The sequence below is a fragment of the Arctopsyche grandis genome, chromosome 2, assembly GCF_051622035.1.
Source record: "Arctopsyche grandis isolate Sample6627 chromosome 2, ASM5162203v2, whole genome shotgun sequence".
NCBI classification, from domain to species: domain Eukaryota; kingdom Metazoa; phylum Arthropoda; class Insecta; order Trichoptera; family Hydropsychidae; genus Arctopsyche; species Arctopsyche grandis.
The window spans coordinates 21,432,304-21,452,680 of NC_135356.1; the positions used below are offsets into that span (position 1 = coordinate 21,432,304).

Below are 20,377 nucleotides of genomic sequence, written 5' to 3' on the forward strand. Positions count from 1 at the left end.
TTGTCGAGATGGGTTTTCTCCGGTTTACTCACTATAACAATTTCAATACAAAAATGTAATTCGCTTTTGTGAACACATATGGCAGCTTAAAAAAGTTTATCGTGTTTATGGCCGAAATGTAAAACATATGTAGTATATATGTTATGAACGAAATTGAAGACAATGTAAAACAGAGATAAATTGTGTATCAGGTCTTCAAATCAGTGGCTTACGTTAATTGTTAATAAACATTATTGAATTTATGAAATGAATCTGTGATTTGGAATTTTATCGTGCGATAGATAAAGAAGTGTTTCGAGATCAAACGGTTTGGTCTATTGAACTGATTTGGATGGTCAGTTGGTGCTACACGGTCGTAGACATCAGCAGCTCAACATGGGTTCGTCCAAAGATAAAGAGAAAAGTTCAGAAAATGAGAAAAAAGGTATACATCTTGCTTTTTAATATTCATTAATATTTTTGATACTTACGTACAATGAAGTAGCCCACATAGTTGACAAATTATCCACCGTCGTTTGATCTAAAGTACTATCTCATTCAAATTTGATATAGTAATTGGGATAAATGTTCAATAAAATTGTATCTTTTCTACACTGTTATTCCCTTAGAGGTACTCATATCATTTCCATACCAATGTGTAATAATAATTTAAAAAAAAAAACCGAAATGGTTAGTAAAAATCGAATACCATATTTCTTTTTGGTAAAGTTAATATAAGAAATCCAAAATTAAAACCTTAATTTTGCCGTAATATGAAAAAAATCATAAAAGTTCATAAACGTTAAAACAGTATTATTTGAAAAACATGAAATCATTCCTTTATCTATGTATATAAGTAATAAATATACACAGATATATTATTTTGTAATAAATATACACAGATATATCATAATACATATAATAATTTATTGATGTATTTCATATTTGTTGTGTGCGAATTGTTTTTATAAAATGTAGCATCATTCACAATTTAAAATATACGTATTAGGTGTACTATGTAGAAATTAATCTTGCATTTTGTAGATATGAAAAAAATTGCACAATTTTTTTTCTATTTATGAATATGCTTTACTTTTTATGAATCATTCATTGCCTTTTGAATGCTAGTTCTTATTGAAAATGATAACAGTTTCTGTAATAAAATACATATTCATAAGTACATAAGTACTATTTTAATATATGTACATAATTGCTTGCAAAACAAATACTATTTTGTAATTTAATACACATACAAAGTTTTGACTTAGCCATTATCGATTAATTTTAATTCGGGTTATACCAGGTGTATTTTTGGTGGTTCAGACCAACAATAAACTGATCGATCAGGTAATGTTATAAAAAAAAATGAAAGATGTATGAATATTTGGTACTTTTCTGGAATAATAACAAATATACGTTGATATATGTACATATGTAGATATAAATACATATGTATGTCGAGATTAAGATGAGATGTAATAAATTTAAGATTTAAAATTACAAATAAACATTTGAACAAAATTTAAATTATATAATCAAAATATGTATTCTGAATTCAATTGTTTCAACATATTAGTATTTCTATAGTAATATTATTATTTGAAAAAAGTCCGAAAGATTTATTTATGATTTTGTTGCGACATTATTCTTAGCACCTGTTATCACCATATATTGTATATATATGTAGTATCGCTATTCTCTCTGTGTGTCTATAATAGTCATTTCGATTCTACACACATAAAATGTACGTCACGGTAATTGGATTGCGTACGCTCAAAAGACAATTTTTGCTATGAAAATCGCGAATACGGAATATTACGCACTCGAGTTCTCGTTAGTATGATTGTTATCGTTAGTATTATAGGCTTTTCGGCTGCCAGATGTTCCGTTATAGAGATTTTAGTGACTTTTAAGCGAGTGCTTTGTGGGCAATAATCACCGAATCACACGTCACAGCTAAAACAATGCCAACAATACGTACGAATATAATAACAAAAGAAAATAACTTCATATATATATACTGTTGGCTACCAATGTTTCCTTTAGGTTAATAGAAGGTGATAAGTCTGTGGGCATTTAGCGCCGTCTATTGAACATTTATTTAATTAATTAATTAATTTTTCTATTTGTGTTTTACATTGTTTATATGTAGGTAGATTTTACCATTTATTTTTCATATTAAACAATTAAATAGAAATATATTTAAAAGGTATTTGAAAAAAATTCGACCGCGTGCGGATCAAACACAGGCCGACACATTTCTTTTAATCTTTTTTTTTATTTAAAAGGGCTGGATACCTGTAACCTTAATTTTGTTGCCGTTCCTTTCTTCGATATATATATTGAGTTAATGCGACAATATATATATATATATATATATATATATATATATATATATATATATATATATATATATATATATATATATATATATATATATATCGATATATATTGTCGCATTCACTCAATATATATATCAAGGAAAGGAACGGCAACAAAATTAAGGTTTCGGGTGTACAGCTCTCTTGATATTGGATCATAAAAATCTAATTTAATACTAAATAACCTTTTATTATTTATACTGACCACTTGTATACTGAACGATGGATACTGTCCGTTTAATATAAATACTGATCATTAATATTTAAATATTATATATATATATATATATATATATATATATATATATATATATATATATATATATATATATATATATATATATATAATATTTAAATATTAATGATCAGTATTTATATTAAACGGACAGTATCCATCGTTCAGTATATATGTAATTCAAAAGGGTAAAAGGAAGACCGCAAGGAAGATGGGTGAACGAAATTAGGAAAATGTGCGTGGTGAGATGGATGAGTGTTGCGTGTTGGAGAGGCCTTAATCCAGCAGTGGATGGTAAATGGCTGTAAATGATGATGATGATGATGATGATATATATATGTATATACATATATTGAGTGAATGCGCCAGTTGCGCCTTGACCTGATAATACCTATTTTAAATCGACAAAATTGAGGTTTTGTATTCTCCAGTTTTCTCCTCCGAAACTAGACCAATTTAAAAAAAAATCATCGGTATGAGGAAGACATTTTCTATGTTTGTGTTTTCGTATTTTTTTAAAAACCAACCGTAAAATTAGCATGCTGGACACTTTTCGTGGGTGTAAAAACGAGGCGATTTTATAGATGTTTGGTGGCTCATAGCTCCTATAAAAAATAACTAATCAAAAAAAAAATAAAACCACAGAAACATGCCAATGGTGGATATCCATAGCATATTAAAAAATAATTTCTCTAGTGCCATAATTGAGGAAGGGAGAAGTCTAATACGTTTGTATGGACAAGGCACTGGTGTCCAGCCCTCTTAATAACTTAATATGCCAAAACCCATCCGATGATATTTCATCGGGCACAACATTAGTTATTTAATAATTCTACTCTTAAAAAAAATGGTAGGAATACATGAATTCAAACTATATTTGTGTAAAAACAATATTGTACTGAAAAGTCAACTTTAGAGTGGAATGAAATAAAGATAATTCATGAAATTCCACTTGATTGTATGTACGTACATACACATGTATGTAGGCCAGTACCGACATGACATCCATATTGCATCAATAGTTTCTTGATTAGGATTTCATTATCTATAACCCAATTTTAATAAGCTATAATTGAGATAGTGAATGTACGTACAATAGAAAAATCACAGTCAATTTCATTTCAAACTACATATTTGTTTATACCTACATAATATAAATCCAATAATGAGCTAAAACTCACAGTACTTACGTACGATAAATACTCGAATTATGATCATTGTACATTAAAGTAGATTAGTATTGATCGTCAGAGAGTATTATTAAATCGTCAATTCTAAATCATTACGATTATCGATTACAAAGGCGAACAATGTTGGAAAAATCCACAAGATTGTATTAAACAATATAAATATCGCAATCAATCAAAATCGCAATCGATCATTGTCATTATGTTTAATATTTGCTTAATTACTGCTTTTATCTAAAATAAGCGTATGTAGGTACAACAAAATGACGATGAGATTGTTTTAAAATTATTGTATTAAAAAATGTTTTGACTTACAAAACAAACTATGTACATATGTATGTACATTTCTTATATGTTGACAGATATTGATCTTTAAAATTGATAATTATTTTATTATAATTGATTAATAATTAATTAATATAAAAACGGGACCGAAAGTGAAACGCCCGAAAACGCAAATATCAGAAGGCAAAGATCGAAAATCGAAAGATCGTAAGTTGAAAGATAAAAAAAAAATCTCTCCCCCTCCGTCGTACATCCTTACTTAATTTGCGCGAGCAGGATACAACAGGAACAAGAGGAACGGGCTTTTCCTCCCGTATTCTGCGCGCGCACATTAAACAAGGCTGTATGACAAAAAGAGAGATAATTTCACCGCATGCCACTCATATATATTATATACACATAGTAACGTTTTCCATGCACCCTTTTTTTTGATCTTTCGACTTAAGATCTTTTGATTTTTGATCTTTGTGTTTTCGGGCGTTTCACTTTCGGTCCCGTGAGGGAGACCAGTTTTTAATATGCGAAAAATCTATCAGAACTATTAGAAAAATACCCACATATATGTTGGTTATTATTTTTAAAAATAATTGAATAAGTATGATATAACAGGTACGATTTCACGTCTATGTGGATCGTGGAATAATAAATATTTAGCATTAAATAAATACGTTGTATTCTTATGTAGAATAATAATATCGGAAACAGAGCCCGGGTTTGATATAATTAATCAGATTCCAAAAGTCAATGTAAAAAAATAAAAATATTTCAAATATATTTATGAACAAACATATATTGTTAATACCACTTATTAGATATAAAGGTTGAGAATCTATAACTAATAGATATAACGATTTACGAAATGCCGTTTGTGAAATTGCATTGTTTCACATTAAAAATCAATTATCCAGATCATCAATTCATCAGTTGATAAGGCGAAGATAATATTTAAAAAAATCTGGAGAAATTAAAAAATCGTCATTATCTACCTAGTGATTGCATCAGAGATAAATCGTGTCAATTTAAGGTTGTTCTTAAAAAATCCCGATTGTTTGCTTAAAATGTTGCATATTTAAATGACAATGATAAGTATTATATCTATGTACATATATATATATATGTATGTATGTATTGTCTGTAAATAATTAAACAACAGAAGCTGATTAAAATCACAAAACATAAAAGTTTAATTGTTGATATTGTTGATAAATATTCGATATTCATACATATGTACGTACACAGATTTGTAGATACATACATACATATGTACATATGTCATACAAAAATAGTAAAAAAGGAATTAGATACATTTTAATCATACCTTTTCCAATAGGGAATCGTAAGTCAATTTAACATTTCCAGCATCAAGTGAAGCAGATATAGTTTTAGACACTAAGCATAGATATTCTAGACTCTTTAGATAGTTTTAGACTCTTAGCACTTACACTAAAACCAGTGAATGAACAAACTAGTATGTTCATGAACAAACTGTAGTGAACACTTACACTGTAACATATGCACAGTGAAAAATATTGCTTATGTTAAAAATAAGTATGCATAGCCCTTGTTTATCACATAAATATGAATGTCTTCAGGTTTTGGTTTTAATTTAGTATCTCAATTAATATTAATATGTAATATATAATTTCGAAACAGACTTTGTAAGGTTTGATGCAAGAAAAAACCGGTTTATATAAATATAAATAGTTTGTTATCAATTTTTCCTCTTGGAAAATACATGAACATTTGGCGCCATCTATTGAAAATTAATTTAATTTAATTTAATTTAAATTAATTAATTTTTATATTGTTTATACAAATGTAGGTAGGTAGTTTTTACTTATAATTAGAGGTAGGACCGGAAGCGTGCTTTTTCCAGAAAACAGGGCTTTTTGGGTCTATTTTCCAGGAAACAGGGCAAACTTCAAAGCTAGAGTGCAAAAAAAAAGGTTCATCATCAAAATGAACAATGCACGGCGAACAATGAATAATGAACAGCGCAAAATTGGTCCGTTCTTTACTTATAATTAGAGCGCGGATAGAGACCGTGCTTTTTCCAGGAATCGGAGCGGTTTGGCTCTATTTACAAAGCTAAAGTTCAAAAAAAAAGGTTCGGCCAACCTTTATCAATGCATTTACAACAATTGAACAATGGACGGCGCTATCTGGGTCCGCTCTTTACTTATAATACACCCAATGAAATTTCCATCGGGTTTATCGCTGGTATTATATAAATTGTGTATTTATATATACTTTTGAAACTCCTGTATATGTAAATACATATCATATCCGTATCACTTTTGTATTTTTCATAATTTAAACGATCCTAATTAATTGGTTTCATTAGTCATCCATTTGTTCTGGGGCATTCTACGGCATGAAAAAAGAAACAGAAAATTTCTAATAGTAGTAATACTTTAAATTCCACTCTTCGAACAACGTAACAATTTGTAAATTGAAGAAAATCATTTCCAAATGTATTTTTGATTTTTAAATGCTTTTTATTATTACGAAATTATGTTCACAATACATCTTATATATTTTTTAATAACTACTGATCTACTGATCATTTCCTATTTTACAATTTTAATTTAATTTGGTTAGTAATCATAGTATTATATTTTTCTAATGTTAATGTACAGCATAATAGGAAAAAGAGCTCAAAAACCTATTCACAATTTCCCAAATGTATTAACAATAAATAAACTAATACGCTTTTCTTTCATTTCAGATATTGCAGTAATTGATAGTGAAGCTGCAGTTCGAGTAAGTAGAACTTAAAAACAATCAAGCATTTTTTTGTATTATACATATCTCTCGTGTATTACGAATAAGATCATTAACTGAATTCACTATACATTTGCTTTCTTTATTGAAACACGATCAGCTATCAAAAATCACCTGCGTCACAATAATAATTACATACATTTTTATCAGATAATGATCAGTAATATTGAACCGACTAAAATATTACCCGTTATAATATCGACTATTGATCGCTTTTTTGAGTGCGAAAAATATTATGCTACTCATCAAGTCATCAATCGCATTTTATTATACAACGCTAAATATATTCGCACATATCTATATACATATGTATATGAAATGGAGCTTCTATTTCCGAAAACTAATTTCACTTATATATTCTAACTTATTACTTATTATTACAATTGTAAAATTACAATGTCTAATTTATCGTAATATTCAATTTTAGAATCATGAAATTTGGTAGACGTACAATCTCATGAAACTTTTACCAAATTTCAAAAATCTGTATGTAGATTAATTATTTTTGCAGATTCGAAATCTTAAAATTTAAGATAACATAATTGATATTTCCTGAAATCAGAAACCATTCAAATTATAAAAAAAATATTTTTTTGTCTTTTATTTATTATTTAAATATTTGTTTATGGAAATTTATAGATTTTTACCGCATCAATTCTCGGAGAGATCCCAATAACTTTTGAGACTTTTTAAATTTAGTATAATCTTATTCATACATATATAGTATAAGTGTATAAAATTATACACTAGTGTTTTTACCCGGCTTCTCTCGGTATTTGTAATATAAACCGCTTAAACATGGCCAATCTAACAGTAAACATTTTATTAAATTTATTTGAATAGTTTTATTTTATTTAAATATTCATTGTTTTTTTTGTTAAATTGAACGTCACGGATTCTACGAACCAAATACATATGTACAAAGTATCTTTCAAAATTATATATTAGATATGCATATTCAACAAATGCATACCTCAATAATAATATTATACTGAGTGGTGTCACCCTAATTAATGGTTTCCATGTGTTTTTCGGAAACCCGTTGTTAAAAATCAAAATTTTCCGTAAACCCGGTAGAAATCTGAAATTTTTTTGTCAAAAACTATACAAATCTTGAAAATTTTTTTTCGACGGTTACAACTTCAAAAAGTTTGCAGTCGATTACATAGCGCGTAAAGAGAAAAAAACCTTTTTTCGAAATATATGCATATATATAAATTGAAAATTGGGGTAACACCATTATACATAACATATGCATATCTCAATAATGGGTCTACATCACGGCATCGAAAGGTCGAAACATCGAAAAGCAAAGATCGAAAATCGAAAGATCAAAAAGAATGTATGCCTGGTAAATGATACTATGTATATACATATAATATATTTCAGTGGTATGTGGTGAAATTATCTCTCTTTTTGCCATACAGCCTTGCTTAATGTGCGCGGGCAGGATACGGGAGGAAAAGCCTGTTCCTCTTGTATCCTGCTCGCGCAAATTAAGTGAGGATGTACGACGGGGGAAGAGAGAGTTTTACTGCACGCCACTGATATATGTATATACTACCTGCTTTTCATATGTATTCATGGTTAAGGAACATTTTCGATTTTTCGACCTTTCGATGAGGTGACAGTCACCGCTCAATAATATGCATATTCAATTAATAATATTTTAATTATTTAACGTTCACTTAAACTATAAAAAAATAACTATCAAAGTTGACAAGCCAATAGTCAAATTGCTTATAAAATTCATTTCTCATTGTGAACAAATTCAATTCAAAGTGTCCGCTTCTCTGATTTCCGGGAATATCAACTATTTTATTTCGAAACTCGAAATTTGAAAAAGTATCTTAAATTAGATATTCCGTACATCTAATAAACAAACGCTTCTCTCAACATATTTAATCTTCCCTTTGTAGAAATATCCTTACCCGAAATCGATTGGCTTCATCATCACCAATGAATTTTGCGAGAGATTCTCCTTCTATGGCATGAGAAGTGAGTAATTTCAAACTATTTTCCCCATTGATTTTCATTTTCACTTTATTAATTTTCAACCATTTTTAGCCATCCTCTCCTTGTACCTGGCTGAAAAACTACGTTACTCCGACGATGACGCTGTCGTCATCTACCACGTTTTCATTATGTTCGTCTACTTTTTCCCGATTTTCGGAGCAATGATCGCTGACAGTTGGCTGGGACGTTTCAAGTACGACAAAAACAATCAAACCTTTTTAAATTCCTTCGATCAGTTACTAATTTTATACATTTTTTCTTGTAGGACCATTTTCTACTTGTCAATAGTATACGCGATAGGAAACATTCTGATCTCATTGACGGCTATGCCAACCCTAGGCATACCGGACAGGTATTATTTTATTAATTAACACAATTTCAAAATGTTTTTCATTACAATCAATCATAGTATATCAAATGCCACTATCTGAATTTAATCACTGTCTCTCCATCTTCTTACAATTTTATCGTTATCCTCCCCAATGCGTCGTTCTATGGATTAAGCGCTTGATATCATATTTATTGTTGTACATACATACATATGTCTATCGTACATGATACTTTTTTAATTTTATTCAGAATTGTATTTTTTATTTGCGGATTGAGATTATTGTATCAATATTTATACCTATTGATTGCTTACAGCGATTAACTCTGTTATAGTTTTGAAATATATAATATATACACATTTACATATACATATATACACATTTACATATACATATATACATACAAACATGTATAATATATTGTCTTTATCAAAGCGTCTTAAATATGCGTGAGAAAAAAAAAATATATGACATCCGACTTTTCCAACTTTTCCAACCTAATACATACTACATATGTACATAAGTATTAATTTAATTTTTCATATTTCTATATTCCTCATAATGTATAAAAACTCCTGTTTGTATGATCACTCGTGATAATAGTAGCGAAATACATTCCAAGATATAAAGTTACATATTTGTAACAAAATATCAAGCTTAGCACTTGCCTTACTGTGATAAAAAATCCCCTAGCCACTGTGCTGGACTCCAAGCGTCCAGTTGCAAATGTGTGTTTTTGAGTTAAAATAATGCAAATTCTGCAAGGTTATTAGCTATAAAAATAAGTACAAGAATTTAATAAAATAACGGCGGGATCTCTCTCTCGCACCTGTGAGGCACGTGTACAACAGGCATCCTGCTAAAACAATTATTTCTGTTGATATTGATCAATGTTTTTATTTCGTAATGACTTAATCGGATTCATAGAGATTTTTATGAAGAATACATTCAACATGAAGACCCTTCATTCAGTATATTTGGAGAAATCAAAATATATAAATCTTGGTCACTAGCTATCCATCACAGTGCGGCAAGTGTCAAGGAAAAGAAATATTTATGATAAACAACTGATCTGAAAGCTAAAATATTTATTGTAACTTTTCTTACTTTACATATGTACATATCATAGTATCAATAGATGAAGTTTTGTGGTTCTTATTTCGAACCATTCTTCCCCGGTTGATTTACATTGCCTCTAGCACGTCAACCTATGCTTTAACCTTCCTCTAAGTTTCACCAATTAAGGCTTTGGAAAGCTTCATTTCACTCATCTGTAGAACATGCCATAGTATTCTTCTGAGTAGTATTGACCTCTCATTGTATTATTTCCATCCTGTTGAATTCAAAATTCCAAGAAAATTAATATGTAAATATGTACTTGCTGCTCTAAATTGCATCTGCGTTTTTCTTATAACATGCACCGTATATGTATGCGTATCTATTAAAATGATGTTTATTTAATCGAAATGATATAGCTTTGCTATTAACTGGATGATGGATTCATCACACTATTTATTTATGTTCTTTTTACAGGGCGTTTACGATAGTTGGACTACTACTAGTGGCGATAGGGACAGGTGGTATAAAACCATGTGTTTCCGCATTCGGTGGCGATCAATTCAAACTTCCAGAACAAGCGAACCAATTAGCTACATTCTTCTCGCTCTTCTATTTCGCCATCAATGCAGGAAGCTTCATATCGACCTTCGTGACTCCCATCCTGAGAGTAGACGTCCACTGCTTCGGTGACCAGGACTGCTACTCGCTGGCTTTCGGGGTTCCTGGTGTACTCATGATCGTCTCAATATGTAAATAGATCAACAATTAATAATAGATTTATGTTTTTCAATTCGAATATAAAATTACTAGTATTTATTAGGGTTTCTGTCCGGATCAGAAATTCCCGGAAATTCACGGAATTTTTGATGTCCCGTGTCCCGGGATTTCTTATCTCAAATCCCAGAAAAAATACTTAAATCACAACCTTCTTTAAATATTATAATACTTAAAATAAAAGCGAATTTATATCCTGCGATGAAACTTCAATATTATGAAACGAATGTATCCTTCTTGTATTGAAGATTCCACAATGAAAGAAACTCTTTTAGAATTTTAGATTTAGAAAATACTCTGATGAAGGTGAGACAATTGTGTGTTTGACGAAGAATGAAGAATTAAATAAGTAATTACCAAAGACCAATGTAAAAAATAACGTAAACCAAATAGCCTCGACTTAAAAAAGAAATGAAAATATAAATACATGGAGAAAATAATTTCTTTGTGTATTTATATTTTCTTAAAAACATATAATTTAAGAAAAATTGTTGTCGTCCCTTTTCAACTATGAAATCAGCTTCGATCAAAATTTAAAGAGTTCTTTCTAATGCTGGAAATATTTGTGCCAAATCAAGAAAAAGGCTTTCGGATTAGTTTTTAAATATTTTACTATTCTTAAAAAGCTAAAATATATAGCTATATATTTTACTATTCTTAAAAAGCTAATAAAAGCTAATATACTTTACTTGCTACTTTTTAATATTTATATAAATAAAAAGATATTAAATTGAAAAAAAAATACATCATATGTTCCGGGATTCCGGGAATCCCGAGAACGACCTCGAATTCCGTTCCATGTCCCGGGAATTGAAAAAGTATGGGAAATCAGAAACCCTAGTGCCAATACATCTTCATCAATAGAGAAATAAAACAAATTCCCCAAAATACAAAAATATATCCGTCCCTTACTTAGGTGTGATATTAATTTTATTGTTTTTTTTACAACAAATTTTATTGCGGGATTAGAATATTTCATAAATTTGTATGTATGTACGTATAACTGCTGTATATGTAAGTTATATTTAAATAACCAGAGCACTTGTAAAAACTATTATACGAAAATGTATTATTTATTTATTTATTTTAAACAGACCATTGTGGCATAACAGGAATTCCTAAAGCGCCACAATGGTCAAAAAAATATAACACAAAAAAGAAAAAAAAACAAAATAACAATTAAACATAAACATAAATACATTCATACATAAACATAAAAAATATTATATATGCAACTTAAATATACTTTTATCTCATCTATATAGTGATATTCCTCTCCGGTAAATTCTTATACGTGATCAGAAATCCAGCCGGCAACGTTTTAGTTGAAGTGTTCAGATGCATAGGGGTATGTATCATACACATACATATGTACATATAATGTTCAATAACAACTTTTGAAAGTTTCCCAAATAAAATCCTTGATTTTTCAGCACGCCATCTCCCGTCGCAGAAAGTTGAAGAAACAAGAAATGAGAAATCATTGGTTGGAGTACGCCGACGACGAGTATGATGATGTCTTTATTAATGACATAAAGTGTGCTCTGAAAGTGCTGCTTCTCTTCATACCTCTTCCCGTGTTCTGGGCTCTGTTCGATCAACAGGTACTTAGGAATTTCTATTGATGACACGAAAAGGTTAAACGCATATGTTAAGAGGGCTGTATACCCGAAATCTTAATTTTGTTGCCATTCCTTTCTTCGATATATATATTGAGTAAATGCGACAATATATATCAATATATATATTGAGTGAATGCGACAGTTGTGCCTCGATCAGATTATGCCTATTTTAAATCGACAAAATCGAGGTGTCGTATTCTCCATTTTTCTCCGCCGAAACTGAACCAATTTAAAAAAAAATTCATCATCGGTATGAGAAAGATATTTTCTATGTTTGTGTGCTCGTATTTTTCTAAGAATCAACCCTTAAATAAGCACGCTGGACTCTTTTCGTGGGTGTAAAAATGAGGCGATTTTATAGATGTTTGGCGGCTCCTAGCTCCTATAAAAAATAACTAATCAAAAAAAATAAAATCACAGAAACATGCTAATGATGGATATCCATAGCATATTAAAAAATAATTTCTCTAGTGCCATAATTGAGGAAGGGAGAAGTGTAATACGTTTGTATGGACAAGGCGCTGGTGTCCAGCCCTTGCTGGACTGAATCCATGAAACTGCCAATTACACATAATCGGCAAAAAATTGACGTTACCGAATTCACGTATTCGGTTAATTCTTTGCCGTTTACACGTAATCGAAGGCTGTTTAATTTATTTGTAGGGATCTCGATGGACGTTCCAAGCGACTCGGATGAATGGCGACTTAGGTGGATTCATACTCAAGCCTGATCAAATGCAAGTGGTCAACCCATTACTTATATTGATATTCATTCCTCTGTTCGAAGTGGTATGTATCATTTTACACATAATATAAACTGTTTTAAATAAAAATAATAGTGAGAGTTCATATACATATATGTATGTAATACCAGGCCTAATTTAAATTTTAAATCATGCATATTTAATATCATTACAAATTTATATTTATCAACAATATCTGAACTCCTGTAAATATTTTCAGGCGATATATCCTGCTCTCAAGTGGTGTAAAATAATAAGGAAACCCTTACATAAAATGATCTTGGGCGGTATGCTGGCTGCCGTTGCATTTATCATCTCAGCTGTCGTCGAAATCGAACTAGAGGTTAGTATTTATATTTTACATAAAAAATATCCCAGATGTGTTTAAACAGCTTTAGTAAATTTTTCCAACAACTCTTATCAGTATATTTTAATTTAAAAAAAGATTACTTTTTGTGGGAAAGAGTGGGTAAGCTATTCAAGGAAGAGTTTGTTAACTGTACCCAATATCCAGATATTCATTTTTATTTAATATTTGGAGTAACATATCTAAGGTCTGGCCAGCAACAAAGCCTGTGATAGAACTATTACAGAAAGCATTACATGCTAACCAGTGACCTATGTTGCTGATTTAATGGTATAAATTTTGGTATCTGTGATTCAGTATCCAAATCAAGAGTTTCGGGGAATAGGTAGTATGTCGAAAAAGTCCACACACAAAACTGAAGTGAAGATGTGTGGTCTAATTCAGATAATATATATAACTCTACATAGTTTCATATATATGTACATAGTCCCATTAACGATCTCCATAATGCTTCCAGAAAACGTATCCGGTGCTTCCTGGTGCTGGCGGAAGTCATCTCAGAATGTACAATGGCTACGATTGTGATCTAAAAGTGACGTCCACCGTAATTGACGACGAATATACGTTTATGTTGAAAGCATTATCAGCTTATGAGAACAAGACGATTCCTGTCAACCAAGAGTTGATCTTAGATTACACGATAACACCGAGCGACAGTCAAAACTGTCCGAATTTCGTGCCTATTCCCTCTACACAATTCAAGCTCGAAGAGCGAACAGCTATATCACACTATATTTCGGACCTTGGAGATCCCGTAGTGTTTATCGATGAAAGTGACAAAAGCTCCAAAGGATACCCAGTAGTTAGGTATGTGATATATGGGTCTATATACCGGAATGTGAAATTACCGAAAACGCAAATATTGGAAGGCAAAGATCAAAAATCGAAAGATCTTAAGTCGAAATATCAAAAAAAGGGTGCACTCACTGAATTTGCGCGAGCAGGATACAACAGGAACAAGAGGAACAGGCTTTTCCTCCCGTATTAATGTGCGCGCGCATTAATACGGGAGGAAAAGCCTGTTCCTCTTGTTCCTGTTGTATCCTGCTCGCGCAAATTAAGTGAGTATGTACCGTTTACCATGCACCATTTTTTTTTGATCTTTCGACTTAATATCTTTCGATTTTCGATCTTTGCCTTCCGATATTTGCGTTTTCGGTAATTTCACATTCCGGCTCGTCACGGAGACCGGTGATATATGTATGTATTTATATTATCTACCTACTAGATAAAGTATCCAGTAATTTTGGATTCAAGTTCATATAATTAAAGCATTTCTTCAATTATTAAATGAATTAAAATTAAAGGGGTTATATTCACATATGCTGCACTGGAGCGATTCGTTTATTGATGTTTTAAGTTATCATTAGAGGTAGGATATAGTCATTGTTCAATTGATGTAAATCCTTTGTAAAAAAGGTTCGGCAAACCTTTAACAATGCATTTACAACATTTGAAAAATAAACGGCACCTTGGCTATCCTACCTCTAGTTATCATATAAATCATTATTAGTAGAGGTAGGATAGTCACAGTGCTATCCATTGTTCCATTGTTGTAAATCCTTTGTAAAAAAGGTTCGGCAAACCTTTAACAATGCATTTACAACCTTGGAACAATGCGCGGCACCTTCTGGGTCCGGTGACTAATTATTAGTAAATAGTATACGTGAAAAACGGTGTTTAACCCTTTGAGTGCTGCCGTCTTTTCTGTTGAAAGCCTGCCACGCTGAAAATTTCGCCAATATATCTAACTACTAGAATTATTATTAGTTGTTTTATTATTATTATCAAAATGTTTTCTCTAATAATTCGAATAATATTAATAAATTAGTGTTGTGCCCGTTGATATTGCAACGGGTGGTTTCGGAAAAATAATTGATACGTGAATTAGGATAAAGTTATTAACGTAAAATAATAATAATAATATTGTCATCGTAAATTGGAACCGAAGTCAGAATTGAAATAGGAATCGGTAACTAAAATAGTAAGTGCTGACGTATTTTATGTTGAAAGCCCGCCACGCTGAAAATTTCGCCAACATTTCTAACTAGAATTATTTAGAAATCCGATAGAAAGCAGGTATAAAAATTGCAGCTAATCCAAACAAACCCTAGATCACTACCTAGATTTCAAGTTTTTTAAGGTGTGTTTAGAATCTCTAATATATCTTGCATCAATATAAAATAAAAAAAAGATGTCTATTAATTAGTGTATTTTTCCAAAACTAGTTCCATCTTTTTCATTGTCATTAAAACGTAATGAATGCTCACAATCTTAATGCCGAGCTACAATCTATGTAAAATACTCGGCAGTTAGGGATTTCCATCGTGTAATTCTGTTATGGTTATAAATTCAGAAATTTCGGTGTCAACTAGTCTTTATAAACATTGAAACGGATTACACGACCCTTGTTCAATGCATTTTTTTTCAATGCTACCTTTAAAGGCTTAGCAGGTAGTATTCTTGTTTACTTTGTACATTCAAAATTTACAACGCCTATCGGCGTATTTCAGGCCCATGAACTTGTCAGCAAAATGCGTTGACCAGGCATTTTAGGCATTTTAGTCTTGTTTTATAAAGTTTTTGGTTCTCTTTCATGACCACAGATCTTAGGTTTCAAGGCTAATCGATTTCTTTATATTTAGACTTTTGAAAAACTTCGATGGAGAAATTACGTTCGAAGACAAAAATACCGAAAAAGTCATCCTGATATCAAACAACAACATAACCTATCGACACGACATGGTACCTTCTAAATTTGACATCTTACACGATGGTAAGTTGATTAAGTCGGATGAAGTACTGGAGCTAGGTGGCGTATACTCCATCATTATTACCAAAAAGCCTGAAGGCGATTACGTAAGTGTATCTTTACTTTCATTCATTCATAAATGATTAATAAAAATTCGGATGTGACCAACCCATGACTTTATGTATGAATTTGAGGAATATAAGAAGGTCACAAAACAAAATTCGATATTGAACCGTACATACACATTCACACATACCGGCAGCATTTTGAAATACTAATTACAGCATTTTTGATACAAATTGAGCGCAAATGTATGGAAACTTGCACAAGACAAAAGTTGTACTTCCGATTGTCGGATTTTGTCCGAATTTTTTATTACTTAAAATCACTATAATTATTATACAAATTAAATATCAAAAAAATAAAAATAATTTAAAAGGTCAAAATAAAATAATGAAATACAGTTTAAAAAAAATATTACTTCCGGTTTACGAATTATAACCAAAACCTTATCAGCTCTAAGTTAGTACATAATGAATTCAAATATACATTTTCAGCTTGATACGTTCAGGGGTGTGGAAATAGTAGTGGCGACAACATTTTTGACCTTTCTAAGAGGAAAAAATCCCACTTCCGGTTTTTAAAATTTAATAACTTTTTTTTTATTTTCCTCACATTAATACAAGAATTACACTTGAATTTTTTCGTGAAGATCACACGTGTTTGAGAGGTCGAAAAAAATAGTGGAAGAAAAATTGAACAAGAGTAAACTGCCACTTCCGGTTGACGGATGCTTACCAAATTTTATACATAAATTGGTATTAAGCTTTAACTGATAGATATGAAATTTTAGTTCAATTAACTAAAAGATTTCTGAGAACAACATGAAAAAACCTCGATTCTCTAAGGTAAAAGTACTACTTCCGCTTCAGATAAAAATATTTAAAAAATATTAGGTTATTAAATTTATAATTTCTATTACATGTGAAAAAATGTCAGGGCGATTCAGTAAGCGGTTTGGGAGATAATTTAATTCAAAAACTTAACAAAAAGGGGACACCTATAATATAAGGGGAGGTACCATTTCCGGTCAACTTGAAATTTAAAAAAAAAATTACGTCGTGTCCATAAAAATCCCCAAAATACACAGACACATATACAACACACACACTTTTCTAAACCATGAAAACGTGATCAGTGATCGATTCCGAGTTCAAATCAGTCATAATTTCCGCATGATAGCAATACTTCATCTTTTGTTACTACGTGCATATTATAATACACAGATGAAGTAAAAATACATACCTTTCCACCACAGGGCTATAACATCGTGGAGCTGTCGCCGCCAAATTCAGTGCACATGTTGTTGCTGCTGCCGCAGTACATCATCCTTACCATGGGTGAGGTTATGTTTTCGGTGACTGGACTCGAATTTTCATTCACCCAAGCTCCAGCTTCCATGAAATCCGTACTCACGGCTGGTTGGCTACTCACCGTAGCTTTCGGTAACTTGATTGTAGTCATCGTAGCCGAGTCCAAAGGATTCAGCAGTCAGGTAAATTTCAAACATACATATGCGCATACATACATATGTATAAATATATGTATGTATGTATGCACATCACGAGATCACATGAAATTTTATTCTACAATGAATATTATATACATATTTACACATGTAAACATATCTGTCATGCAAAGAAAAAAGTATATAATTTGAAAACTAGTCTAGATTAATTTGATTTGAATAAAATACTCAAAAATTCAGCATAAATAAAAATATTATACAATTTAACTAAACTAAATTTAAAATAATTCACACCTAAGGAAAATTTTTCGATTTTAATGCTTCAGTTATAGTTGGTCCGCTGTTGGAAGTCATTTAGGAAAAAAATACGTACATGCTGTCGCTTACACCGCTTCTTGATCAATATCATTTCGTACAGCATTTTACGTGCGAAATGCTATTGGTCGAGATGGGGGTGTTTGGGAAGGTGACTGGAAAAATGCACTCGTGATAGTTGCACTCTCAAAACATCCAAACTTTCAAAGATGCTCATGGAGAACTAACGCAATAGAATTTCACATAAAAGCGTCAAGGGGTATTTGTATGTTATCCAAGGGTGCTAACCTTTTTTTATGGAATTCTATTGCGTAAGTTATTTTTGAGCGCATTTAAAAAATTAGGACTTCTCGAAATTGCGCCACCATTCAGTGCAATTTAGTGCATCTTTCCGGGAACCGTAAGGGACGTGTACGTTTTATCCAAGTGTCTTCCTACAGCGGATGGACTGTAGTAAAGGTGTTTCAAAAGTGGTTCACTTAATATTTTATTTGTTGAAAGATCGTTTGTATAATCTTTGTGAAATCCTTTATGATGAAAAGGTGATTCTTTCGATGATTATGAAATTTAAAATTCCAACATATGATATATGTACATAATATATAATATGTTGGAATTTTATAGTTCGTTGACGTCTTTAATTATGTTTTTAGCAATTTTTTTGAAATCTCCCTTCTCCCTTTGTAGTTTCTAATTACGATTTGTCCTAATGTGTATTTTGATTTGGAAATATAAAATTTCAGGTCGATGAATTCTTCCTGTTTGCCGGCCTTATGATTCTTGACATGATCATCTTCTGGCTGATGACGTTGAAGTACGAATATGTGGACATTACGCCGACAGAGATCGAAGATGTGCCAGAAAAACCCCCACTTCCTTCGAGCGATTTTCCGGAAAGGAAAAAAGAAAGCATTGTTGCAACAGTGACGAAACCGGGCGATAATAAAACGGACGACAGTAAAACGGGCGACAATAAAACGGACGACAAGAAAACGGACGACAGTAAAACGGACGACAGTAAAACGGACGACAAGAAAACGGACGACAGTAAAACGGACGACAGTAAAACGGACGACAGTAAAACGGACGACAGTAAAACGGACGACAAGAAAACGGACGACAGTAAAACGGACGACAAGAAAACGGAAGAAAATAAAGCGGACGACAATAAAACGGATGACAGTAAAACGGTCGACAGTAAAACGGACGACAATAAAACGGACGATAATAAAACGGACAATAGTAAGATGGCCGATAATAAAGCAGATGTCAGTAAAATGGACGATAATAAAACGGACAATACTAAGATGGTTGATGATAAAATTGACGATAATAAAACAAATGATACTAAAAAGGACGTTGATAAGACGGACGAATCTTACTAAAATAAAAATCATCACTCAATTTGAAGACTTTTATAATTGAACCGCGCAGAAGCAACATGTGTCGACATGAAATACTGTCAAACAAAATCATATTCTTCAGCTTTTCACGACAATTTCATACTCGAATGTTGATACTTGTTTCTTTCTTGTGTGCGAGATTAAAAGACTCACCATTGTATTCTTATCATATGTATTGTTAAGACATATGTATATGCTAATTATAATAAGAAATTTATAATTGCATTTTTTTTTCAAAATCTTTTCCGATTTATTTCTGTATTAAGACCTCTCCAATATTCTTCCATCTGTCCTCAGTGGTGTAGTGGGGCGGGCGCGGCCTTCTACTTTTAAATGTAAAATATATATTTTTCGTTTCCAATATTAAGAGGGCTGGACCCCAGCGCCTTGTCCATACAAACGTATTATACTTCTCCCTTCCTCTATGGCATTAGAGAAATTATTTTTTAATATGCTATGGATATCCACCATAAGGATGTTTCATTTTTTTTTGATTAATTGAGTTTTTGATTTTTAGATTAATCAAAAAAAAAAAAAAAAAATTAAACATGCCCTTAATGGATATAATAGCATATTAAAAAATAATTTCTCTAGTGCCATAATTGAGGAAGGCAGAAG

The 20,377-nt window shown here is 31.2% G+C and overlaps 1 protein-coding gene across 1 annotated transcript; it reads left to right on the top strand.

Moving 5' to 3' along the window:
- The first annotated feature begins 279 nt into the window (after positions 1-279).
- On the top strand, positions 280-20,002 carry LOC143922659 (peptide transporter family 1-like). Its single transcript, XM_077445993.1, has 14 exons — positions 280-424; positions 6,796-6,830; positions 8,771-8,849; positions 8,919-9,060; positions 9,133-9,219; positions 10,730-11,004; positions 12,295-12,377; positions 12,463-12,633; positions 13,315-13,440; positions 13,615-13,737; positions 14,219-14,568; positions 16,407-16,620; positions 17,832-18,068; positions 19,100-20,002. The coding sequence occupies exons 1-14, from the start codon at positions 376-378 to the stop codon at positions 19,739-19,741; spliced, it is 2,613 nt and encodes an 870-aa protein (XP_077302119.1). The 5' UTR covers positions 280-375; the 3' UTR covers positions 19,742-20,002.
- The last annotated feature ends 375 nt before the right edge of the window (positions 20,003-20,377 follow it).

Coding starts and splice junctions, on each gene's coding strand:
- LOC143922659 (XM_077445993.1), top strand. CDS start 376: ATGGGTTCGTCCAAAGATAAAGAGAAAAGTTCAGAAAATGAGAAAAAA. Junction 11,005..12,294: donor ACTCATGATCGTCTCAATAT/GTAAATAGATCA, acceptor TCATCTATATAG/TGATATTCCTCTCCGGTAAA. Junction 16,621..17,831: donor AAAAGCCTGAAGGCGATTAC/GTAAGTGTATCT, acceptor TTTCCACCACAG/GGCTATAACATCGTGGAGCT.